We start from the raw sequence: 26,371 nt of genomic DNA on the forward strand, positions 1-26,371 counted from the left end.
TGTATACTTGACCCCCTTGCGCGGGCTTAAAGGGTCCGAGTTGTGCCCGCATTTCTGCGCACTTTTCCTTTGATTCCTCCATTTTTGTTTTTTTCGAGGCAGGGCTTTTCTTTCTAACCCTGGCTGTCCTGGAACTCGCCCTATAGAGCAGGTTGCCCTCGATCTCAGAGATTCGCCTGTTTCTGCCGTCCTAGTGATGGGATTAAAGGCGTGCGCCACCACTGCAGGGCTCTCCATTTTTTATCAAACTCTGCAAACCGGATTTGGTCTCCTCGATATTGCACTTGGGAGGAAAACGAATTTCGCCTGCTGCAACCTCTTGTGATGGCACTCAGAGGTTTACCAATTGTGATACCCACTGTGGCACCGCCCCTACACTGTCTCATTATTAATTTCTACTAGGGCTGGCTGGGGTGCGTCAGATAGTCAAGTCCGGAGACTCGGGGCATCACCCGCTTTCTGCAGAGCTGCGGGAATTCAGTAACGTTACCCATTTATTGCTGTGTGTGCACACGGGGTGACCCGGGGGCACTCCCGACCTCGGTGGTCAGGCGTAGCGCTCCGGGGCCGAGGCCTGCGCTCACCTGGCCGACTCAGCCTTCACTTGCGAGGCGCAGCACACAGGGCAGGCCCTTCTCGTGCGAGGGCCCGCGGCCCTGGCAAGGGCGAGGGGTTCGCAGGCTGCGAGTTCGTTGGGCAAAGTGGGGTGCAGGACTCTGGCTCGGGCACTTGCAGCCCGTGCGGGACGGGGGCTGAGCCCCGCAAAGCGGCAGGTAAGGGGACCCGGCCCAGGGCCCCCGCGGTGACCGCGGCTTTGGGCGCAGGGGCGGGGCGGCATGGAGAAGATGCTGGGCACCACCCGGCTCGGGACCTGCCACCGGTTTAGGAAGGGTGGGGCTTCCTTTTCCGCCCCGGGCTGTCTTTCAAAACTGACAGCCGCAGGTGGGAAGCTGCGGATTAATTAGGGTGGAACAACCACCTCTGCAAACCAGGACTCTGGGTAATTAGCCAGTCCCTACAGGGGGGTGATGGCCGCCATTCCCCTCCCCCACCCTGGCGGGTACGTCTAGAGAACGGTTTGGAGGAAGACGCATGCGCCTGGAGTAAAACGATAAACCGCTCAGACGCCAGGCGCAAGAGTTATAAAAAAAAAAAAAAAAAAAAAGCGCAGGCGCAGAAACAACCTCGGCCAGTTTAGGACGAGGGCTGAGCCCGCACGCATGCGTGTAATAATCCGACGGCGGGAGAGCGCCCGGTGTCTGGTACTACGCCTGCGTCTCATCTCTGTGTGACGCAAGTGGGCGGGGCAGGCCACCGGGTGCGCGTGCGCAGAGCTTGATCGAAGGGCTTTATTTAGGCTGCGCAGGCGCCCGCTAATCATTTCTCCTCAGCCACGCCGAGGCTTTGTGTGGAGGTGAGTGGTGGTCCGTCTTCGTCTGGCTGCCGGGGCCCTTCTCGGACGCCCGTCTTTGTGGCGATTGCTCGTCCCTGGACCTAGGTTATAACCTGAGGTGCCGTGGCCAGCGCAGGCTGCCGCCGGGAGCCGCGAGTGTCCCGCCGGCGTGGCAGCGCCGCCTAGGCCTGCAGGCCGCGCCGCTTCTATTGTGTGAGGTGTCGGAGGAGGCGGAGCGGAAGCGGCGGCCGCCATTTCCTTGCCTCCACCATGGCTCTAGGCCGGGGTGCCCTGAGCTTGGGGCCCTTCCCCTCGGCCCCGGGCGCACAGGGTGGCTCCGGGCGTCGGGTCGCTGGCAGAGGCCGGCTTGCGGGCTTGAGTCCCCGGGGTTCGGGCCTCTGCCCGGGCGGCGCTCCCAGCGCGGCGGCCCGGGCCCGCAGGGCGCCTGGAAGTGGGAGGGCCATTTAAGTGCGTCTTCCCCGGATGGGTTCCTAACACGCCCCCGCCGCCCTGCAGTCTGTGTCGACGCCAGGACCCACGCGGGGACGATGATGCTGGGCGCAGAAGGTGGAGAGGGCTTCGTGGTGAAGGTCCGGGGCTTGCCCTGGTCCTGCTCCGCGGACGAAGTGCAGCGCTTTTTTTCTGGTGAGTTGAGGCGGGAGTTGTCAGCGGGGCCCGCGCCTGGGCCGGGGCGGGCGGGCGGGCGGGCGGGCGGGCCGGGCCTGCCTCTCGGGCTCCCCCTAGCGGGCCGCGGGCTCCGGCCGTTCCCCTGGCTGCTCGCGCCCTGCTGCCCGCTGTTACGCAATGGTAATTGCGAAATCCGACCCCCCCCCCCGTTCTCCCCTCCGGGATGCTGGCGCCCCGATGGAAATTGTCTGCTTCCCCCTTGTCCGTCTCTAAGCACCAACCCGTGCATTCTGAAGTTGTCTTTTCCTTAAATTTAATTAGGGAGAGATGCTATTTCTCCTCCCGCAGACAAGTGGTTGGACAGGTGATAGTAGTTAATTCTCTCTAGGAGCCCTACTGCATTCGAAAAGGGGCGTTCTTGCCGGGCGGTGGTGGGGCACGCCTTTAATCCCAGGCAGAGACTGGCGGATCTCTGAATTCAAGGTCAGCCTGGGCTACCAAGTGAGATCCAGGAAAGGTGTAAAGCTACACAGAGAAACCCTGTCTCGGAAAAACCAAGAAAAAAGAAAAAGGGGGCGTTCCGATTCAGAAAGTTAATTTTTCACAATTTAAGATTTGGTAATCAAATCGTGTTCTATATCTGGTTACTTTATAATCTGGCTCCCTTCACAATTGAGGACGTCAAAACCAAGGGAGTTTTAGCACTGTAGAGTTCTTTTGTTTTTAAAACACATAAAGGCTTCCTGAATAGTTTCTACCAGAATCTTGTTCCCACTGTTGTAAGAGAAGACTAGTTGAAAGTTTTTCTTGGAAAAAGTTAAAGTTGTGAAAAGGTACTTGTAGTGTTGACCTTACTATCTGAATTTAACTGTGGTAACAGAAAACGCCTGTAAAACACCAAATGTATTGGAAGCAATTGCAAGGGGCTGTTACCGATGGGGTTTGACTTGAGCTGTGCAACTTGGAACCATTAGTTGTTAACATTGATTCCCTTTCAGGTGAGTATTGGGCTGGAGTTTGGATTTGAATGAGAAATTGTCATGTGGCTGCTGGTAAAGTAATGCTCACAACGTGCCCAAACCAGGAAATACTGTGAAGTTGCCAGATCCAATGAGATTATTCTAAAAGACTGCAAAAATATGTTTAGTGGAAACTTGAAGACAAGGCTATAATTTCTTTAGAACTTGCTTTTGAGTATTGAGTTATCTTGATAGATTAGGAATGTATCTTGAGGAAATTTGATGGTGCAAATGCTTGGTTGATTTAGTTTTACACATGGTGGTTTTTGTAGTGACATGAATATGCATTTCATCTGTTAATCACTCATGCTTGCCTTTGGGTTTTAAATCCTGTATTAACGGTTGTTTTCTTTTCAGACTGCAAAATTCAAAATGGGGCCCAAGGTATTCGTTTCATCTACACCAGAGAAGGCAGACCGAGTGGCGAGGCTTTTGTTGAACTTGAATCAGAAGATGAAGTCAAATTGGCCTTGAAAAAAGACAGAGAAACTATGGGACACAGATATGTTGAAGGTTTGATTTACATTGCCCTAGTAACAACAGTAAATGTTTAAACACATAGAGGTCTTACCCCTTCTGAATTTTAGGTATTTGACCGCATGGAAAAATGGTCATCTAAGGGAGTTTATGGCACCTCTTCCTAGTTATCTAAAAACCCAGGAAATCTGAACTTTGTTCTCTAACTTAATTGACTAATTCTAAGCACCTCTTTCAGTATTCAAGTCAAACAACGTTGAAATGGATTGGGTGTTGAAGCATACTGGTCCAAATAGTCCTGACACGGCCAATGATGGCTTTGTACGGCTTAGAGGACTCCCTTTTGGATGTAGCAAGGAAGAAATTGTTCAGTTTTTCTCAGGTATGTAGTCCTGTTTGTTGCTGAGCAGTGAGGTATGGCAGCTTTTGGCGACATGATTTAGAATTAGACTTAAAAGTTGAGTAGTCTAGGTACTTAAGTAGGCTGTTAAATATATGTTGTTGAATTCACATTTTCTTCCTGGAGACCTTCAAGTAACTTGAGCCCATCTTAAAGGTGGAAATTAGAAGTGCTTCCAAAGTGTTAACTTTGCCTATATTTAGTATTGTAGTTCAGAGTAGACCTTTGAGGATTCTACTCAACCATCTTAACTACTTCCTCATATTGCTGTTTAGCAAAGTACTTCAAGTTAAAGGTAAGCTCTTTTAACATTAGATTAGTGTGAGTTTAGATTGTTATACTTCATTGTATTTGTTGTAAGATAACTTATTTTGAGTCAAGTGACCAGGAATAAATCAATTAGTCTAATTCTCTGTATGTAAATTTTTATGAAAGGAATTTGACTTAGCTAGCCTGTTAGAAGTCAAATGTAGCAAGTGTAGGTTGAATGCATATAGTCTCTAAGAAACAGTATAGAAAGTATTTTAAAGTTTTTCTGGGCCTAAAGTATTTGAATGTTTTTGTGTTGACAAGCTGATAGGATTGCATGTTTAGGAGAATGTTAAATCTTTATTAATCTTTATTAATACTCTTGATGTCATAAATGGAACTAAATCCTTTCATGGTTTTTATTTAGCATATGTATTAGAACTTTGACTTAGATATGTATCAATTCGTAATATTTTGTTTGAAATCAAGTCTGTTTTGTTTTTTATCTAAACTGGTGAGAATTGAATGCTATCTGTCAACGTTAAATATGAACATAATTTCATATCTTCTAGGAAAGTGCTTTAAGGCCTTTTTGTAAGCTTGGGAATGTATCCACGGGAAGGATTTTTCATAGACGGAATTTCCAGAAGTGAATCATACTACTATTAGAGCATATAAGAGTGCATGATTGCTGTGTAGATAGTTATTGTTGAAAGTTTAGTTTGTATGTTTGTTAATTATGATTCTTTAATGTTTTCAATTTTTTTACATAAATGTTTAAATGTGTAATTTTAAGCTTGAAGTTCCAATAACTTAAAGAATTGAAGTATATAATGAGGTTAAAAGGTGTCTTGTTTTACTTAAACTGTTATTTTAATGCTTAAAATTTTATAAAATTCTGTATAATTTTATTAAGTTGCATAGATTAAAATGTTTTTAATTGTTGAATTCTTAATTCACCCTCTGGAGATTCAAGTTTTTTTTTTTTAATGTATATATTGTGCCTTGGGTGTGTTAAGAATTGAGTTATTATTTGTTAATAGTGGAACTTCTTATTATTGCAATGCATATTTTAAGAGTACTTGTTGAAAGCATACCATTCACCTAAAGTTAAATTCTGGTTTATTTAAAGCTATAAGAAGAATCATTTCTGGGCTTGTGATGTTAATATTGCCCCCCTACTGGGGTTATTTGTCCTTGGGTTGAAGGGTTGGAAATCGTGCCAAATGGGATAACATTGCCGGTGGACTTCCAGGGGAGGAGTACGGGGGAGGCCTTCGTGCAGTTTGCTTCACAGGAAATAGCTGAAAAGGCTCTAAAGAAACACAAGGAAAGAATAGGGCACAGGTGGGGATGGATGGTTGGTTGGATATGTCACTTTTCTTATGGTAAACAATTAAATCCATATTCTCTCTGCTTAGGAGGAGGAAATAACCCATTTCCTATTCCCAGTCAATTGATAACCTGCTATAAATTATAAATTCTTTATAGTTCGTGTATTTCATTCAAACTAAATTGTAGTTTTTAAAATTATCCCTAGTTTATTTGGGCCATCTTTACAATTTTGTAGGACTCTTTAGATTATTGACCCCAATCAATAGAGTCGAGAGACTATGGCTTTAAAAAAATTAATGCAAACCTGTCTTTAGCTGTAATAACACCCACATAGGAAATTAATATTACCATAAGAAAATGTGATACTTTCTGATCTTGTTTTTAAAGTTGAAATGCAACAAACTTTCTTGCTGTATAAATATTCTGCATATTATTAATAAGCATAGCTTTCAAGAAATTGTCACAAAAGGTTTTATTCTCTTTGCTTGTGACTATTTTTCATTGAAGCATGCGCTTTTTACCTATGCTGATTCCTACTAAAAGCATAGGCTGGGTATTGGCGAAAAGAAGTGTGTAGTGTGGGCTAGACTGTTGGTGGAGGCTGGCTTTTTAGCCCACTTGCTATACATGCTGCCAAAGAGTTGAAATATTGAAAGTTGAGTGGAATTCTTCCCTCCTAAACCATTATTTGTTATACTCCTCTCTGCCTCTAAGGTTGGGCTCTGCCTCAGAGGAGTTTTTTTTTTTTTTCTTTTTTTTTCTATAAAGTATGAATAGTCTTGAGTGAATTTCTGGTCATTGCCTATGCAAATGTAAGAAATCTGGCTTTAAATATTAGTCAGTTTCATGGCTATGACTAAATTGTTTTTCTTGTATAACTATTAAGTAACTGTATGACATGAACTAATGTTTTCTCTCCCCTCCCCATCCCCCTTCCTTTTGGACAATGCTTTAGGTATATTGAAATATTTAAGAGCAGTCGAGCTGAAGTTAGAACTCATTATGATCCACCACGAAAACTTATGGCCATGCAGCGGCCAGGTCCCTATGACAGACCTGGGGCTGGCAGAGGGTATAACAGCATTGGCAGAGGAGCTGGTTTTGAGAGGATGAGGCGTGGTGCTTATGGTGGAGGTGTGTATGTGCCATTATATGCAAGCTTGAACCAGTTTCTTTTGTCTAGGTGGGTTTTTCTTTTGTAACTAATTATACTTCTTATCTTTCAGGCTATGGAGGCTATGATGATTATAATGGCTATAATGATGGCTATGGATTTGGTTCGGATAGATTTGGAAGAGGTAAGGTAAGAATTGAATTTCTCAGTTAAAGGGTACTTACACACTTGTCCATCTAGACCTCAATTATTGTTTTTCAGGAATGTCTGACCACAGATATGGGGATGGTGGCTCTACTTTCCAGAGTACAACGGGACACTGTGTACACATGCGGGGATTGCCATACAGAGCTACTGAGAATGACATTTATAATGTAAGTGTTCAGATAAATTCACCTCAGGTAATTCAGTACAGCAGTACAAATGTGGGGTGATCATAATAAAATTTAGATTTAAAAATTAATCTTTTTGAAATCCCTTGTATTTTAGTTTTTTTCACCACTCAATCCTGTGAGAGTACATATTGAAATTGGACCTGATGGCAGAGTAACTGGTGAAGCAGATGTCGAGTTTGCGACCCATGAAGATGCTGTTGCAGCTATGTCAAAAGATAAAGCAAATATGCGTAAGTGTAATTAAAGTACTTGTAACCTCAGGCAGTTAAGTGACTAGCATTTAGAGTAGAAGATATAATAAGAATTTATAGGAGAGATTTGATTGGTGGGGTAGCTTAGATGTATTAGAAAAAGCTTAGGTTTTTAAAACTATTGGGAATTTGTGATTGGACATAAGTTTGTCCTTAATTGGTAGTTTAGATGAGTGTTTTGAAAGCTAGAGTTCTTGGGCTGGAGAGATAGATGATGGCTCAGCGATTAAGAGCACTGGCTGCTCTTCCAGAGGTCCTGAGTTCAATTCCCATAGTGGCTCACAACCATCTGTAATGAGACCTGGCACACAGGCAGAACACTGTATACATAATAAATAAATATTTAAAAAAGAAAGAAAGAAAGCTAGAGTTCTTAACTAACATGGGAATTTTTTCTTTTTGTCAAAACATTTGTGATTCACAAATTACTTCAAAATTGCTTGTTTTTTACCAACAAACATTTTCAAACTTTTTTTTTCTCATTTCAGAACACAGATATGTAGAACTCTTCTTGAATTCTACAGCAGGAGCAAGCGGTGGTGCTTACGGTAGCCAAATGCTAGGAGGCATGGGTTTGTGTAAATATCACTTTAGTGTCTTTTTTTTAAGCTAACCTTGTATGCCTTTTCTCTCATTTCAGAACACAGATATGTAGAACTCTTCTTGAATTCTACAGCAGGAGCAAGCGGTGGTGCTTATGGTAGCCAAATGATGGGAGGCATGGGCTTGTGTAAATATCGTTAGTTTTTTTAAAAACCAAAACATTTATATCTGTATAAGTAAATAATAAGCTAAGTTAGTATATAATTAATTAATTAGCATAAGAGTTTGTTAGCATAATAATTTTAAGTTATAATAATCTTAAGTTAGCAAACAGATTTAGGCAAAGGTTCTTAATTTGAGCAAATTTTGTAATTACTGTATTACTAAAATCTTGTAAATAACAAAGCTGCTTAGGGTAGATTACTCAAAGTAAATATAAGTACTTTTGGGGGAGGGGACTATTGAATTAAATGTGTTACAATGTCTATAAATTGTAAGTCTAAAATATTTAGCAAAAATACAGGAATAAAAATTTTATTTTGGGAACATAATTAGTTGGGCATGATTAACTAGGTGTTAACTGATACCTATATAGTGACATATCTAAATAAATATCAAGCTGGGGGGGGAACCCCCTAAAGTTACAAAAAATGCCTCTATTTAGTGAATCATGTGTATTTAGTCTTTAACCCTTTAATTTATAAACAATTACTAGCTCAGATGATGAGTATAAAAGTTAATCTGGTCATAGACAATCTGTCTTGTCATAGATAGTAGGCAGGAGACAGTAATATAAGACTGGAAAATTGTAGACATAGAATTACAAGCCCGGTACCACCAGGTACCACACTGGATAAAGAGCAAAGCTCTAATGTTCTCTTAACTTAACAGCAAACCAGTCCAGTTACGGTGGCCCAGCCAGCCAGCAGCTGAGTGGTGGTTATGGAGGTGGCTACGGCGGCCAGAGCAGCATGAGTGGATATGGTAAGTTGGGTTTTTTTGTATACCTAGAATAAGTTTTAGGTTGGTCTCTTTAGTTGGGGGGATATTTATATTACAGGCTCATTTTTTAAAGAGTGGGTTATTAATTAAATGGATGTTTATTATATTTCTTAATAGCATAATTTGTAGAAAGTTATGGGAGGAGGGGAATGTATGTGTTCTAGTCATTGCAATTTTGGAACACTGTCAAGCCAGAAAACATCTATGTTCATTTATTAAAACAGTCTGCTTTTCTGTTGTAGCATTAAATTTTTGATGGGTAATTTTAAAATATTAGAGTGGTGGTTGGGTTCAGGACAGACAGTATTTTATTAGTCAGTTAACCTAGGGATGGTTTTATTTTTTTTCAATTGGTCTAAAGAATGGTGATTTTGGTATTATAGTCTTACCCTACAAAATCCTTTTGCAGACCAAGTTTTACAGGAAAACTCCAGTGATTTTCAATCAAACATTGCATAGGTAAATATTTTCTCAAAAAATATAATTTAAATTCCCAATAGCAAATACTGATAATGTTGTGATAACACTTTATATAGTGGTCAGTGACTCTGACTTGATTCCATGGAGGCTGCCATTTTGGGCACAGTGAGTTGCCTTTAGTCCAACTTTTGTCCTCTCACTTCTTGCCCACCATGAATAGGCAAAGCAAAAGACTTCCCCTGTACTCCCTATTCATACACACCATTCGATGGACACATGGTACATGTTTATGGTAAATTTTTTAAAATGCTTTTTGTTTAGCTTTAAAACTGGAAGTAATTTTGCAATTTTTGAAAAACACTAGTTTTCCTTTAAACTTAAAATTTCCACGTTGATCCTGAAGAATCCAGTTAAAATGGTAGCACAAGAGTCTGGCAAGTTGGTACTGCAGAGAAAAGGGTTTAACTGAGATTTGTTTGGAGTCGAGATTCCCTTTTCCTAAAACCTGCTTCTCACCAATTGGACAGCAGCCGTTTGCACTCGTATACCTTTTAAACTTTTTCTTGGAATGTTGTTTTATTTAATTGATTGACACCATTCCTAACTTGTCAAATGGATCTCTTTGCAGGTGAACAGCAAGGAGCAGTGAACAGCAGCTACTACAGTAGCGGAAGCCGTGCATCTATGGGCGTGAATGGAATGGGAGGGATGTCTAGCATGTCCAGTATGAGTGGTGGATGGGGAATGTAATTGATTTTGATCACTGACTCTTGGTCATTTTTTTTTTTTTTTTTAAACTTCAGTTTAACAGTTTTGCAATTTAGCCTTATGATTGATGCCTACTCTTAAGTGAACCATTGGCATCACTCAAAGGACTACAGTTCAATGTTAAATAGTCACCTAGGATGATACAGTGAAGTTGAGTGAACTGTAACTGTTAAACAATTCCCAGCTTTTCTCTAGTTACTGTAGGATGTATGTAAGCAGTAAGCGTATTTAGGTTAAAGCAGTTGAATTATGTTAAATGTTGCTCTTATACATACATTACATTGAACACTGTTGGTGCATGTTGAAAAGACATGCTTTTTTGTAAAACTCAATATAGGAGCTGCGTCTACAATTAAAGTGAAACATTTGGCATGTTTGTTCTAATTTCATTTGGTATACCTGTAAGGCACGTGAGTGTTGTTGTTTTTTTTTTTTTTTTTTTTCTCCTTTTTTTAAGTTAATGGAGTAATTTTGAGACGCAATATCATTACTTTAGGATTTTTGGTCTTGGTGTTTTTGTATGAAATTCTGAGGCCTTGATTTAAGTCTTTCATTGTATTGTGATTTCCTTTTAGGTGTATTGCGCTAAGTGAACCTTGTCAAATAAATCTTCCTTTTAAAAGCTACACTTTGTCTTGTCTGTGCTTCAGTGGATTTTTTTTTGTTGTTGTTGGTGTTTTATTCCTGCCTGGGGTATAGGTCCATGTCTCTGACTATGACAAAAAGGCTGGGTGGCTGAGGCTGCTGTTTAGATGTCTTCAGAATTCCTTCCAGTGCAAGCAAACTGCAAGTAAACCTGGCTGTTACCTCTTAGTTTGAGCCTGGTTGCACTGGATCTTGTCTGAATAGCCTACAACTTAATTCCACTGAGTACAAGGCTCACAAGGACCAGTGCTCATTGTATGTCTTAATAGGCTGAAGGCTTTCAGTCAGGTGGTAATGACACACGCCTTTAATCCCAGCACTTGGGAGGCAGAGAGAGCCAGGCGGATCTGAGTTCAAGGCCAGTCTGGTCTACTATAGAGAGATCCAGGACAGGCACCAAAGCTACACAGAAACCCTGTCTCAAAGAAAGAAAGAAAAAAAAAAAAGCTTTCAGGCATGGCTGGAACAAGTGCCTGAGCAAAGGGGTAACTGGTTATTCAAAAGGCACTGTGATGTTCTCCAGGCTATCCATAAATGTTTTCTTACAGGTTGGAATTTTTCTTGGTCTCTAGTCTCCTGAGTGCTGGTTACGTGTGTGCTGCCATCTATTGTGTGTTGCATCCCTCCCCACTCAGGACCTTACACCCGGCTGAAGGTTCTACCTCAGAGCTACCCTTAGCTCTCAGATGCCACATCCACTTGGAAATAAAGTGCCATTAATAACCTTGGCAGTTGTGGCACATGCCTTTAACAAACAGTGCTTGGGAGGCAGAGGCAGGTGGATAGTGAGTTTGAGACCAGCCTGGTCTATAGAGCAAGTTCCAGGACAATCAGGGCTGATAATGGACAAGAGACCAGAGACCAAACACTGAAAAAAAAGTTTCTGTATCCCTGGCTATCATGGAACTAGCTCTATAGACTATACTGGCCTCAAACTCAAATCCTGCTCTGCCTCCCTAGTGTTGGGATTAAAGACCCACCATCACCACCCTACCTTGGGAGGGGGACCCCAACAACTTGGAGACAGGATCTTATGGTGTAGCCATGACTAGTAAAAGAACCATTTCCTGTAAGTGTCCTCTGACCCCATTTGCAAGATGGGATACTCAGACAAGAAAAATGAACTTTAAAGTTCAGTGGCATTGTGGTACATGTCTGTTAGTCCAAACACTAGGAAGGCAGAGCAGAGGTAGGCAGATCCCTGTGGCCTTTTGCACACTAATGTTATAAAATCTGTCTAGTCTGCTACAATCTGTCTACATTTATGCTTGAATAGCACTCCTGTAGAGCATATGTTCCTCTGTTCAAGCTGGAAGGTTACGTATCAAACCAGGGACTGAAGCTTTACCTAGAATTGGCAGCTAAATACTGGTGACTTGGGACCTGGAACCATTATGAATAATTTACTGAATATTGTGCTACTTGGTGGGTAGAGTTGAAGTTGGGAGGGCAAAAGGGATGATGGAGAAAAACCTGAACATGTGTATGCCAGATGGTGGGACTTGTGTGCTTTTACTGAGCAGCAGCATGAAAACAGGTGTTACCTTGCTTCCTCTTGTGTTCAGATGAAAGATATGACACTAAGAACTGAGGTGACTTGACTAATGTCACCAGAAAGCTGGCGCCTAAGTTGGGTATAGCAAAAAGGTACAGACTTAACTAGAACAGTTTGGGGGCAGTACAGTGGTATGTGAACTTAGTGGGAAAATGGGGTCCTGTTTGAGGTTAGTAAAAGGGACTCAGGGAAGGGGTAGACTCCTTCGGCCCTTTTCACTGCCTGCAGTTTAGAACAAGGTGGAGCTGCTCAGGCCTGGTTTTAAATCCTGGCTGCACAGTCCTTGAGGCTGGACTTCGGTAAATGGTGGTTGGGGAAAGGCAGATGAGAAACAACATCCTCTTGTTTGCAGAACAGGGGAACCTTGCAGAAAGTAAAGCACCAGAATCAATAGTGACGAAGTGGGGGAGGTGAGACAGGCCTGGGTTGGTTTGGGGCAGAGTCTGGACAGTAAACCAGGTCAGGGAATGGTGAGAAGTAAGGTGTCAACTGTGAACAAGGTGTTAGGTCTAGAAGGGCTGGAAGACAGGCGGACTGGCTGCCTCGTCTGACAGACGTCACACATGTAGTTCAGCCTTTGGAGTCTCAGGCCAGCAAGACGGCTCATTAAGTAAAGGTGTCTGCTGCAAGCCTAGTCCGAACTCGTTCTAGTAAGCTGCCATCTAGCCTTGCATTCTGGTACTTGTCTGCCTCTGTCCCATGCCTGCCCAAGTGGGATGCGTATGTGAACTTGCACTTGGGTGGGACCCCTGAGAAGATGGCACCAGTCTGTATGGCCACAGACATCTGTGCTAGGATTTCAAGTCCCATGTAGTTAGATGGTTCTGATGTGTGGCTCAGCTTTGCCATGGTGTAGAAGTACTTGCACAGCCCGTTTTCAGGAAATTATTGAGATAATCCAACACCTATAAAATAGGCTTTGTATGTTTTGCTGGATATGGTGGCACATGCTTGTAATTGCAGTACTTGGGAGATGGAGTCAAAGGGATCAATCAGTTCAAGGCCAGCCCTGGCTGCATTTGAATTTGAGACTTGTCTCAAAACAAAAAGGAGCAGTGTTAGTCGAGTCTGCCTATTGCTAAGCACGCTTAAGGCATGCTAAGTGAGGTGTACAGTGGCCATTCTTGGCTCACTCCTACATGAGCATGTAACTCCACTACAAGTCAGGCATCTGGAAATACGCACTTGGACTTTGGTGACAGGCTTGAGGTTCAAACTCTGCGTCCTTTACCCTGGCCTTGGTCCACCTGGGTGGAGCAGCCTGAGTCCAAGCAACAATAGCTGAAGAGCTCAAACACAGCAGGCCCTCCTCCACAGGCCAGCCAGAGGCAGCACTTTGTACAAGAGTGAAAAATAAAGGATTTTATTGCAGGGCTAATGGTAGGTGTTGACAGGGGCATGCCGGCAAATGCTGGGTGCTGAAGCAGACAAGGCACGCTGACAGAGCCATTGGTTCAAAGCACTGCAGAAACCAAGGTTTCTATGGGATGTGGGTAGGAAAGAGAAAGGATTCTGTATCAGTGCAACAGCTACAAACAGGTTAATCCTTTGAAAAGTGTAAGTGACAGCAGCAAAGTCATGAAGTTACACCTGTGCCAGAGCCAGGAGCTAACCGAGGACACAGACTGTCAGACCAGAGGAGCTGGCCCCATACAAACCGTGGGAAAGGCTCAGCTGCCACTTGGCGCTGTCATCAGGCTGACAGTCTGGTGAGGATTTCATTCTTTCCTTTGAGTCTCTTAGGCCCTGGCAGGTCTCTGGAGACGCAGAGTTTGGCACTGTACCTGAGGCTTTCCTCCACTCTGAGGATGGAGGTCAACAGGTTAAGGTCCCTACTGGTGGGGCCGATGGCCTCAGGAGGCCGTGGAGGAGCAGCGCTGCAGTAGCAGGGTGTGACAAGTGTCACACACACGCACTGGCTTAGGGTAGGAGGGCAGGGCCAGCTCGTTGCTGGAGCAGGTGTTGCAGAAAATGTGGCCACAGTTTCGGCAGTGGTGCTGGAAGACAGGAAAAGGCCATCAAGACAATTGGGGAGATGCAACCCTCCACCTACTCTGCTTTGTAAAGCCTGGCTTCTGTAACGGCCATGTCTTAGACTGAACGTGCTCTCAGATAGCCTCTCCTGACTGGAGGCAGACAGTGGTGGTTTATAAACAGGCCGAGAATCTGGTACTTATTGGAGTTAGGTTTTTTTTTTTTTTTTTTTTTTTTTTTTTGGTGGGGAGAAAGGGTCTCACTATGTGTCTGTCCCCTGGCTGGCATGAAACTTGCTTCTGTCTCTGCTTCCTGAAAGTGGGGATTAAAGACATGCATCGCCACACCTGGCTGTGTCGGGTTCTTTGGGCATGTGATGGAAGCCAAGCTCAGCCTGGATAGCCTCTGCTCCTGGCTCCACAGACAATTAGGCTACACTGCACAAGAATGTTCACGGGATGGCCAGACTCTGCTGCCTCAGCCTTCAGCAAGTCTTGACAAGTGGGAGGACATTTCCTATTCTGAATTTAACTTAGTTTGGCACTTTGGCTTTCTCTTTCCCACAGATGAAAGCTACGGATGGGAGCAGAGGAGAGGTGGTGGATGTCCTCAGCTGTGGACAGGCTGGTGGGGTAAACCTTCCCTGTGTAGTGATCCCTTAAGTGCTCAGGATTATGTATTTCTCCAAGCCCATTCTCTGTCCAATTGGTCTTTGATGGGGCAGTTCAAGGTCCCGCTACCACGGACCGAAAAGGCACCCAGGACTTTCTGTTCCTAGAGCCTTTGCGGTAGGCTACAAGGGTAGACACAGGCCCAGTTCACCCAGTGAGGTTCTTTTGACCCGACACCTTACAGCTTCCTATGGGTGGTTTGCCGAAGTCAGTCAGCTAACTGGTCCTGCTGCACACAGGACTCCACAGAGAAGCCACTCTGCTCCAGAATGTCAGTCATTAAAGGACATGGAGCAAGGGCCTCCAGCTGACCAACAGGCATAGCTGCGGTGCAAAGACAGGCTTTTCGGAAGCAGAGAGGAGAATCTAGGGCAGGAGTGGCCACTACATACCTTTCTCCGGGAAATGGAGAACTCCTTCTCACACTGCTTACAGTGGGTTGCTTCATCATCTTTCAACCATGTGTGACCCTGAGGAAGAAAACAGACCTGAGAACTTCACCTCATATCAGCTCCTGGTGGCTGCATCTACTGTCTTGTGACTGTCCCTATTTTCTTGGGACGCCTTGCTGTTTGACCAGATGTAGCCTCAGAGGAATAATGGAGCCTTTCCTTCATACTGGCTGCAGGTGGTATTCACATGTCCTTACAAAGTGCCTGCTCTCAGCATCCTGGCCGAGGTCGCGGCTGATTCACTCCCCTACTCTTTTAAGAAGTCCTCTGTTCCCGAGATCACTACAGTCACACTGGTGTCTGCAACCCCAGGCCCAGCCTGAGACATGATCCCATGACTAGCTAACCTGGCAGGAGGGAAGGCTAACCAGATCCAAGCTAGGCTCAAACAGGTGGCATGGACCTCTACAGAGAGACAACGTGCAGGGGAAGAATGCCTTCAGGTTCAGTGAAGCTCTTCTGCACACCCGGCCCTACATCCTCAGTGGCTCTGGGAAATAGCTTGCTACATTACACAAGAGAAAAGGAGGCTCTGGAAGAGGGTGTTTTACAAGTTTTTACCAGGGAAAACTGATCTGAGATGTATCATTCCTTAGGATTCTGTATGCAATCGAAGGGGTCAAGGGCCCCTTGCCACATCCTTCACTGTGCCAGAGAAGCAGGCTGCTGGGGCCCTCTGGAGCTGTCTGCTGCAACTGTCACACAAATACCACATGGCAAGACACAGGCCTGCAGCTCCCAACAATTATAATCAAGGACCTTCATTTAAAGAGCAGGAGCAGCTGGGGGGATCCATGCACCTGCTGGGCTGGAGGTGGCTGCAAAGCTTGGCCTCCCACCGTGAAGGAGCCTCTATCTGCCTTTCAGCTTCTTTCTGCTCTGCTGTGGCAACCGGGCGGGCGAGGCAGGCCTCTCTTCCTAGCCCCTTGTGTGTGTGCAGAACAGAGCCTCACTGTCTGCTAACTTCTCAAGCACACAGCAGGTCAGAGACAGCCACTGGGCACAGTGCCTACCAAGAGCTTGGGCTTAGGGAAATCGCCACCAGAAGAGTTAGCCTCCAGCTCATGCCTGTCCACCTGCGGCCATCTCAGACATGCCTATGGTACTATGTTGTCACCACTGTGGGGGAAACAGTAACAGCCTTTGTTTTATTTTTCGACAGTTTCGCCATGTAACCCTGGCTGGCCTGGAGCTCGCTATGTGGACTGGGCAGGTTGGCCTTGAATTCAGAGACCGAGGGCTTTTGCCTCTGGAGTACTAGGATACAGGTGTGCTCCACTACGATCAGCTGTAAGGGATCTTTGCTAACATAAGTGGCTTTAATACCTTCAGTGCCTTATTTACTTCCTTTATGTCTTCCATCTTTAGTTTGGACCTGTAAAAACAGAAGAATTTTTTTAGTAGGAAAGATTGTGGCATAGCTAATGTAGTGACTACGGCCGTGTGGGGGACACTGGAGTAGGAAGAGGGCAAGACAGGGTTTCTCTGTGTAGCCCTGGCTGTCCCGGAACTCGCTCTGGAGACCAGGCTGGCCTGGGATCTCAGAGATCCACCTGCCTCCCAAGTGCTGGGGTTACAGCAGTGCGCCACCACTGCTGGGTAAAACATGGGTTCTTTTCAAATGCTTCCCATTTTTGTGTGGCCTGAGGTTGGAGATTCACGCCCCTAGCTCATGTGTCTGCTAACCCTGGGACCATGTGGCTTAAGAGCAGACTTGCAAGCCCACGAGGGGCCAAAAGGACTGAAGTGGCGGCCCTAATGAGTGTCAAATGAGCTGGCGGTGGTGCCGCACACCTGTAATCCCAGCACTCCAGAGGCAGAGGCAGGTGGATCTCTGTGATTCCAGGCCAGCCTGGGCTACAGAGTGAGTTCCAGGCCAGCCAGGGCTACACAGAGAAACCCTGTCTCAATAAACAAACAAACAAGAAGGCTGGTAAATGAGCTCTGGATGTCTAGCTCTGGCTTCTCTGGGTAGCTGTCCCTGCATTTAATGTACTTGTGTAAGGCAGGGAGTCCTGGCCTAACTGCCACTCTCAGAGACCTCAATCTCCCAGACTTCTTAGAGGTTGTTCAGCCCATTGCACAGTCCAGAAGGGGCAGGGTGGGAGGCTCTACTAACTCTCCATCCTTTAATGGATGAACAATTCCTTCACATAAAAGATAGGTTTGAACAAGGTTTAGGTTGGTAGAACTGCATCTGCAAAAATGAAACACTATGCCTTTAATCTCAGCACTTGGGAGGCAGAGGCAGGTGGATCTCTGTGAGTTCAAGGCCAGCCTGGTCTACAGAGTGAGTTCCAGGACAGCCAGGGCTATACAGAGAAACCCTGTCTCAAAACCAAAACAAAACAAAACCAAAACAAAATGAAACTCTACATGCTGGCGATCTGGGGCAACCTTTGGACTTTTTTTGTGTGCGTATGTGTGGTGTGTATGTATGTGCACATGCTTGTTCACATATGCCATATGGGTACAAATACATGTGTAGAGGCCAGAGAAAGATGTTGGTGTCTTCCTTGATCACTCTTCTACCTTCCTTAGCCGGGGCTCCCAGACTTGGCTAGTAGAACCAGCCACCTCACCCTGGGGAATCTTCTGTCTACTGAGTGCTGGGATCACAGGTAGATTACCACACTGGATGGCTTTTTTTATGTAGCTGCCGGGGATCCAAGCTCCAGTACCCATGCTTGTATGGCAAGTAAGCACTTTATCCAATGAGGCATCTTCCCAGTCCCAGGAGTAGTTCAAGCTGGTCTCAACTTGGTGATGCTCCTGCCTCCACCTATTTAGTATTTCCTACTGGTATGTGCTACCCACGACTGGCAAAGGCCTTTTAGGTCCACCCCCACTCCAGGCTCAGAGGTGCCCTGCAAGGTGATGCAGGGACGCCGTGACAACAGCACCAGGGCTAGAGCCCCTTCTTATTTTTATGATTTTTTATTTTTTTGGTTTTTCGAGACAGGGTTTCTCTGTGTAGCTTTGCGCCTTTTTTTCCTGGAACTCACTTGGTAGCCCAGGCTGGCCTCTGCCTCCCAAGTGCTGGGATTAAAGGCGTGCACCACCACCGCCCAGCTTATTTTTATGTTTTTACTAACTCTTTGGAGACAGGGTCTCAGGTTCCAGGGTGGCCTGGAGCTTGATATGTAGATCAGGCTAGCCTCAAACTCATAGAGAATGCTGGGAATAACAGTGTCCACCACCATGCCTAGCATCAGCTCCTGCCCCCTTTTGGGGACATGGTCTGACTATAGTCCTGTATTAGAACTCACTATGTAGACCAAGTTGGCCTTGAACTCACAGAGATCTGCCTGCCTCTGCCTCCTGAGTGCTGGAATTAAAGGTGTATACTATCACACCTGGTGCCTTAAAAGCTGATTAGTCTAAATGTCTTAGATTTCTAGGTGTCAAGTGGTTTCTGAGAGACAGCTGAATTAAACCAGAGCTTACAAAACAGCATCAGAACATTCAAAACCACTATGGCCTTCATTAATGACTAGCAGGTAGTCCCTTTCTTGTCCAGCTGTAGAAAAAGGCCAGCAGACTGGCTAGACCAGAGGCTGTCCCATGGACGGACCTTGGGAGACCAGGTCAAGATGGTAGCCTGTCCACACAGACCTCTAGGAAACAGCTTGGGAAGTGTCTACAAGTCCCCAAGATACAGAAACTGCAAATGTTCCTATAGCTGAGAATAAAGCATTTGCTCCTTAGAAAACAGCATCAGAACATTCAGAAAACCATTGTGGCCTTCATTAATGATCAACAGACAGCCACTTCCCTATCCAGCTACAGAAAAAGTTTAGCCGACTTACTGGACCAGAAGCTGTCCCAGCATGGGCTTACAGGAAGGGAAGATGGGGGAATGTGGCGACTTGGGCGATCCTGTCTGGGTTGCATGTACACCTAACTCTGCTACAACCACGCGGCTTGGCTCTGAGAGACACGGTGACTGAGGATTCCAAAGCTAGATCAGGTGGTAGCACTGAGACATGCCCAAAGTCAGAAAATCACTGACATCTTTGAGGACCATTGGGTCTGACTCTGCTTTGTGTCCATCCAGTGTGGGGTCAGGAAGAAGAGAGTCCCAGGTATAAACCCAAGTAGTCCCCTCCAGCCAGCTCCACATCTGCTTCTGGAGAGTGCTCCTGGGCTGCCCAAGGAGTTGACCATGGGGACAGACACTTGGCCTTGTGTTTGCTCAGGGAGAGTAGGCTGGGGTGTGGAAAAGGGCAGAACACGCCAAGTGCCAGGTCAGGAGAAGGCAGTGTGGGGTATGCGAGAGGGTTAGGGGTCAGAGTGGTATATTGCCCAACAGTAGGCCTGTGTATCTCCAGAAAGATATTGGGAGAGAACAGAGAATGAGCAGCCTTTGTGTGCACCTGAAAGAGGCCAAGGCCAGAAGATTCATTCTCCTTTCTTTGTAACAGGAGACCTTCCAGCAGCCATGGTGGTGCATACTCTAACCCTGGTATGGAGGCTGCAGAAGGACAAGGTCAAGGCTAGCCTGAGACACATGGTGAGATTGTCTTAAAACAATCTCTGGTATTACACTCGCACAACAAAGCAGGGTTGGTTGGGGCTGGACATGCGCAGAGGTTAAGAGCACTTACTGCTTCTCTAGGGGGCCTGAGGTCAGCTGCCAGCATCCATGTCAGGGGCTCACCATTGCCTGGAACTCCAGCTCCAGGAAACCCAATGCCTTGGGCCTCTGAGGGCATCAGCCCTTATGTGAAAATACCACCTCCCCACTTAAAAATACTAAAAATAAATTATTTAAAAAACAAAGTAGGAGACCTTCCAACTTTCCAGACAAAACAAAAGGTTATGTACATTCTCATACTTCTTGAATTTTCCTAGCTTTCTCTCATTAGGTTCCCATCTCCAAACCTCTTCTGGCTACATGCATCCTGGCTGTTAATGGTCACAACTTCCCAGTGCTCTGGTCATGGGTGCAGCAAGAGGAACTTTTCTTCTGCTAGCCCTGCCAGGTGCCAGATCCACCAGTGTCTGGTCACAGGAGAAAAGAATCCTCAAGGGACCAGGAGTCACACAGCTGCCTCCGATGGCCTGGCTTCCTGAGGTCACCTAGGAACAGCTGGGAGGCTTCCTGGCTGGTTCTCTAGCCTTGCATGTGGGTGGCTCTTACTGGCTGAGGTGCAGTCCCATTTCCTGGAGGGCTTGCTCCTGTTCCTCACAGACCTTCTGTAACTCTGCCTTCTCATCTTGGAGCTCCCGTAGCTCCTGAAATAGACAAGCCACATGTTACACACAACTACATTTTCCTTTTTTTTTTTTTTTTTGCCAGAGCTGAGGACCGAACCCAGGGCCTTGTGCTTGCTAGGCAAGCACTCTACCACTGAGCTAAATACCCAACCCCCATTTTCCTTTTTTTAAATGTTTAGTAACCAGTGTGGTCAGGAGATCAGAACGTCTTGCAGAAGCAAAGAATGGTTTTGTTGTGTGAATATCATCCAAGAGAGGGTTCTCTTGTGGGTAACTTCATACCAGCTATGGGCAGATGATACAGTGGGACCCTCTCAACAACAAGTAGTTCTAAGATGGATCCAAGGATACAGGACAGGGATGAGATACATTCAGGCCAGTTAAGAAGAGTTACCTGGGTTGGGCATGTTGGCCAACACATTTAATCCCAGTACTCAGGAGGCAGAGGTGGATAGATGTCTGAGTTCAAGGCCAGTCTAGTCAACAGAGCGAGTTCCAAGACAGCCAGGGTTACACAGAAAAACCTTGTCTCTAAAAACCAAAAACCTTGCTGGGCAGTGGTGGTGGCGGCGGCGCACGCCTGTAATCCCAGCACTCGGGAGGCAGAGGCAGGTGGATCTCTGTGAGTTTGAGGCCAGCTTGGTCTACAGAGCTAGTCCAGGACAGGCTCCAAAGATACAGAGAAACCCTGTCTCAAAAAACCAAGAAAAAAGAAGAACAACAAAAAAAACAAAAAACAAACCAAACCAAAACAAAAAACCCAAAAAACAAATGGGGGGAGGGTGGCAGTTACCCTGCACTTGCTGTTCCTGGTGGTATACACCTCACACCTTTAATCCCAGTATTTGGGGCACAGAAGCAGGTGGATCTCTGTGAGATCTAGGCCAGTCTGGTCTACATGGTGAGACCCTGTCTATATAGTCCCTGTCTTAAAAAACAAAAACAGTTATTTCAGCGGACAAGTGAAGCTTTGCTTGTCTACTAAAGGCTGGGTTTAAACGCACAGTTATCTGGCTGCATATAGTCATGCACTGTGTGATCTTAGCTCCTGGGAGGTGGGGATAGCATTAGGAGCTCAATGTGCTCCTCTACTACACACTGAGTTCCAGATCTGCCTGGGCCACCAGAGACCCTATCTTGTACAAAACAAAACATAAGTCACTCCCCTTCCACGACTATCCTTCAAAAGTGTCTTTAAATTATTTTTTTACATTTATTTCTTTGTGTGTCTGCACGTGCTACAGGGGTATGGGCACACATACGGGGAGGTCAGAGGGTAGCCTTCAGGAGTCTGTTCTCCCCTTTGACCCTGAGCATTTCAGGGACTGAACCTAGGTGGTCAGGCTTAGAGGCAAGCTTCTTTATCTGCTTAGCCATCCCATGGGCTCTAAAGTCTACTTCATTCTAGTTAATTAATTAATTAAGGCTAATTAATTAATTAAGGTTTTCCAGTGTAGTCCTGGCTGTTCTGGTTCCTTGAACTCCTTTGCCTCCCAAGTGCTGGGATTAAAGGTATGTGCCACCACTGCCCTGCCCTAAAGTCTATTTTAAAATACCTTGGGAGAAAAAGAAAAAAAAAGGTCTCTGGTCAGGGGAGACGGCTCAGTGGGTTAAGATACTTTCCAAGTCTGACAACTTGATTTGACTTCTAAATTCACACGTGCACACTCATGTACACACACACATACAATAAATATATTTAATAAAGTATTTCTAAAAAGACCTTTAATAAAACTCCAACTGCTAATACCAGCACTAGGGAGGCAGAGCCAGGCGGATCTCTGTGAGTTCGAGGCCTGCCTGGGCTACAAAGTGAGTTCCAGGAAAGGTGCAAAGCTATACAGAGAAACCCTGTCTCAGAAAACAGAAAAACAAAACAAAACAAAAAACCTCCAACTGCTTTGTACTGGCTGGTCCTGGAATTCTTTTCTTCACCAAACCCTAGATTTGTCAGGGTCAAGGTCTCTCTAAAAGATGAAAGGGTTGGGCATGGTGACACACCTCTTTAATCCCAGCATCTGGGAGGCAGAGGCAGGCGGACCTCTGAGTTCAAGGTTGGTCTGCTCTCTATATAAAGTTTCTGTCCAGCCAGAGCAACACAGTAAGACTCTGTCTCAAACAACAGGATGATGGGAACCTCCCAGGCTTCTGTGAGTGACAGTGAGGAACTGTGTGTCTCTGCCCCTTCGCTGATGGCATCACCAAGCCTGCTGTGTGGTATGTTGTTGCAGAATATTTGCTTACACTGTGAAGATGTGTCTTTGCCAAGGCATCTTCTGATTGGTTTAATAAAGAGCTGAATGGCCAATAGCTAGGCAGGACTTCCGGGGGGGTGGGGGGTGGGGGGCAGGGAGGACTCTGGGAAGAAGACAGGCTGAGTCGCCAGCCAGGCACAGGGAGGAAACAGGAGGTGTGGGATGGAAGAGGGGCAATGCCACATGGTAGAACGGAGATTAATATAAACGGGTTAACTTAACTTATAAGAGCCAGTTGGGTCAAGCCTAAGATAAAGGCCAAGATTTCATAATTAATAATAAGTTTCCGTGGCATTATTTGTGAGCTGGCAGCCAACGGAAAAGCTTGCTATAGGGTGTAGAATTCAAATGCAGACTGAAGGATTTTGAGGTGGGCATGTTCAGTAACAGAGGCACTTTCTAGGTCCTTTCAGGCCCAGTTCCTCCCCTGCCCTCTCTGAGACTGGCCTGGCTCTTGAGGCCGTTCCTTCCCTTGAAGCTCTTTCCAATTGCAGTGCAGAGCCCCTGGGCCCATGATGCACAGTGGCACCCATTGCTCTGACAGCTGCCTTGTCCACAAGGCTGTGCTGAGGGAGTGCACATTTGGCTTTGTTGCCCCTGGGGTCAGTAGGTGGTCTGGGAGCATGATGCTCAGGGTTCATGGGGGTATCCAGGAAATCAGTCCAGCATACTGCTGTCAGCTGACTTTCCTGAGAGATCTGCTTCTACAAGAACATCACTAGGTCAACACCCACTTATTCACAGGATCCAGGACATTCTGAAAGTGACACTGGGGACCCCAGAGAACTGAAGTGATGTCAGAAGGAAATGGAGCATGGGATGATTATAGGGTCTGGTTCTGCCTGTCTCCTGGGATGACTTGAGCTTTGGGAAGAATGGCCGGGCAACCTCTGGGGAGAAGCCATGTGCACGGGCTTTTGCTGAAAATGCTGATTGGTTCCTCACAGTTTCCTCAGACAGGAGCCCAGCACCAGCTCGCCACAGTGGCTAGTTTTAAGACCACCTGGAAGGGGCACCCCTGATACATGGGTGGCTGGCCTGGCTCTCCCCCAGGCCTCTGCTTCTCTATCTGCTCTTCCCAGCTCCTCTCTGCCTTTTGTTCTCCCTCTCAGGCCCATGTGGCTGACTCCATGGCTTACCCCCGCCTCTGCCATCTCCTCTTAGGACAGATGTCCTGTGGGGTGGGAACAGTGCTCCAGAGCCAGCTCCCACACAGAGGCAATGGAGAGAGGCCTTGGCAGGGGTTCTGGAGAAGACGGTGCTTTGCCCACAGGCAGCCATCTTACCTTCTTCAGCCCTTCCACTTGCTGCAGCTCTGTCTGGAGCAGACAGGAGGTGTCTTTCTCATGCTGTAATTCTCTCTGGAGAGCTTGCCTCTGTTCTTTTTCAGATTTCAGTTCTTTCTCTAGACCTGAGCTGTTGTTTGCCCAAGAGTGAACTAGAGTTAGTTTCAGTGGGAGATTTCCATGGAAGACCCACCATCTATCATACAAGACAGGGGGGCACCATCTGAATGGCCACATGGACATCAAAACCCTTACATGGAGTGAAACCAGGCATCCTCCTGTAGGGTCACCCGTACCCCCAAAAGATTAGGAGCTGTCAGGTACACACTTGGCTGTTTACACCAAAGAACGGAAAACACTGAGGACTATACAAGGACCAGAGCAGCAAGAAAGTTCAGTATCTGCCTGCCTTTTTACAGCCCACATTCAGTAGACAGGAAGATCCCAAGGAGGTGGGGATAGAGTGACCAAGGTCATGGGTGAGCTTGGCTGGATCTGACTCAACTTTCACCAGCTGAGGAGGCTGGGGGCACAGTTGGCCCCGGGAGTCTGCCTGCTCAGTTCTCGTTTATGAAGCAGGGCACACACTCTCATGCTGACCCGCCTTGCAGGGGTGAACTCAGGGGGTAGACTGCCTGTCTCCTACTCTTCTTGGGGACAAGAAGAAAGACAGGGAGCCACTTCCTAGTCCTCTCCAGCTGACCTCTCACAGGTGGCCCGGCTCCTTACCATTGGTCACGAAGCTGGGACAGCTGTAGCTGCAGGGCACTGACCCTTCCGCTGAGCTCCTGCTGTACTTTGTGGCTCCGTTCCTCCGCCCCCTGTCTGGCCCTTTCCGCCTGCTGTAACCTGGAGGCAATGCCAAGCACACACATTTCATCTTTGTAAGGAAGGGCTCACACCTCTTTGAAAAACTTTTGGCTTGAGCTGCTTGTCTCCTCCCCCTCCCTCCCTCCCTCCCTCCCTCCCTCCCTCCTTTCTTCCTTTCTTTTGGTTTTTTGAGAGGGTCTTGCTCCGTAGCTTAGGCTACAGAACTTGCTACGTAGTTCAGACTGGTTTCAAACTCATGATCTTCCTACCACAGCTGTAGTGTGTACCACACACAGGTGTACACTCCACGAATATGTACCACACACAGGTGTACACCTCCACAAATATGTACCACACACAGGTATACACTCCACAAATATGTACCACACACAGGTGTACACCTCCACAAATATGTACCACACACAGGTGTACCCCTCCACAAATATGTACCACACATAGGTGTACACTCCACAAATATGTACCACACACAGGTGTACACTCCACAAATATGTACCACACACAGGTGTACACTCCACAAATATGTACCACACACAGGTGTACACTCCACAAATATGTACCACACACAGGTGTACACTCCACAAATATGTACCACACACAGGTGTACACCTCCACAAATATGTACCACACACAGGTGTACACTCCACGAATATGTACCACACACAGGTGTACCCCTCCACAAATATGTACCACACACAGGTGTACACTCCACAAATATGTACCACACACAGGTGTACACTCCACAAATATGTACCACACACAGGTGTACACTCCACAAATATGTACCACACATAGGTGTACACTCCACAAATATGTACCACACACAGGTGTACACTCCACAAATATGTACCACACACAGGTGTACCCCTCCACAAATATGTACCACACATAGGTGTACCCCTCCACAAATATGTACCACACACAGGTGTACACTCCACAAATATGTACCACACACAGGTGTACACTCCACAAATATGTACCACACACAGGTGTACACCTCCACAAATATGTACCACACACAGGTGTACACTCCACAAATATGTACCACACACAGGTGTACACCTCCACAAATATGTACCACACACAGGTGTACCCCTCCACAAATATGTACCACACACAGGTGTACACTCCACAAATATGTACCACACACAGGTGTACACCTCCACAAATATGTACCACACACAGGTGTACACTCCACAAATATGTACCACACACAGGTGTACACCTCCACAAATATGTACCACACACAGGTGTACACTCCACAAATATGTACCACACACAGGTGTACACTCCACGAATATGCACCACACACAGGTGTACACCTCCTTGTGTATGAACAGCTTGTCACCTGAACAGGGATTTACATGGTGGATGCTGCTCCATCTTTTCCTTTCTTTCTTTTTTTAAATTTTTTATTTTTTGAAACAGGATTTCTTTGCGTATCTCTGGCTATTCTGAAACTGAGACCAGGCTGGCCTCAAACTCAGAGATC

General features: G+C 46.1%; 2 protein-coding genes across 12 annotated transcripts in view; one reads left to right on the plus strand and one right to left on the minus strand.

Moving 5' to 3' along the window:
* Positions 1-462: 462 nt before the first annotated feature.
* Hnrnph1 (heterogeneous nuclear ribonucleoprotein H1) lies at positions 463-10,619 on the plus strand. 9 transcript variants are annotated; one of them, XM_036195568.1, is made up of 14 exons: positions 1,326-1,414; positions 1,910-2,038; positions 3,397-3,552; positions 3,755-3,898; positions 5,374-5,512; positions 6,456-6,634; positions 6,727-6,798; positions 6,876-6,988; positions 7,104-7,239; positions 7,749-7,808; positions 7,901-7,990; positions 8,695-8,787; positions 9,215-9,264; positions 9,854-9,916. In XM_036195568.1, exons 2-13 carry the CDS (start codon positions 1,942-1,944, stop codon positions 9,262-9,264), a joined length of 1,329 nt encoding a protein of 442 aa, XP_036051461.1. In that variant the 5' UTR covers positions 1,326-1,414; positions 1,910-1,941; the 3' UTR covers positions 9,854-9,916. The 9 variants fall into 9 exon arrangements, with proteins under 9 accessions (XP_036051456.1, XP_036051460.1, XP_036051464.1 ...); XM_036195566.1 differs by having other exon boundaries at positions 1,328-1,414; positions 6,855-6,988; XM_036195563.1 differs by lacking the exons at positions 1,326-1,414; positions 9,215-9,264 and adding an exon at positions 463-773 and having other exon boundaries at positions 6,855-6,988; positions 9,854-10,619.
* Positions 10,620-13,540: 2,921 nt separating this feature from the next.
* Positions 13,541-26,371, minus strand: part of Rufy1 (RUN and FYVE domain containing 1) — a 53,467-nt gene continuing 40,636 nt past the window's right edge. For 2 of the 3 annotated variants that reach the window (XM_036196227.1, XM_036196228.1), the window contains exons 13-18: positions 24,781-24,900; positions 24,052-24,181; positions 20,434-20,528; positions 16,617-16,665; positions 15,231-15,308; positions 13,541-14,190 (exon numbers count right to left, since the gene is read on the minus strand). In XM_036196227.1, coding sequence (XP_036052120.1) covers positions 14,047-14,190; positions 15,231-15,308; positions 16,617-16,665; positions 20,434-20,528; positions 24,052-24,181; positions 24,781-24,900 — 616 coding nt within the window. In that variant the 3' untranslated portion in view covers positions 13,541-14,046. The remainder of the gene's footprint in view (positions 14,191-15,230; positions 15,309-16,616; positions 16,666-20,433; positions 20,529-24,051; positions 24,182-24,780; positions 24,901-26,371) is intronic. The other variant, XR_004945649.1, reaches the window with a different exon arrangement.

The sequence above is a fragment of the Onychomys torridus genome, chromosome 8 (genome assembly GCF_903995425.1).
Source record: "Onychomys torridus chromosome 8, mOncTor1.1, whole genome shotgun sequence".
NCBI lineage: Eukaryota > Metazoa > Chordata > Mammalia > Rodentia > Cricetidae > Onychomys > Onychomys torridus.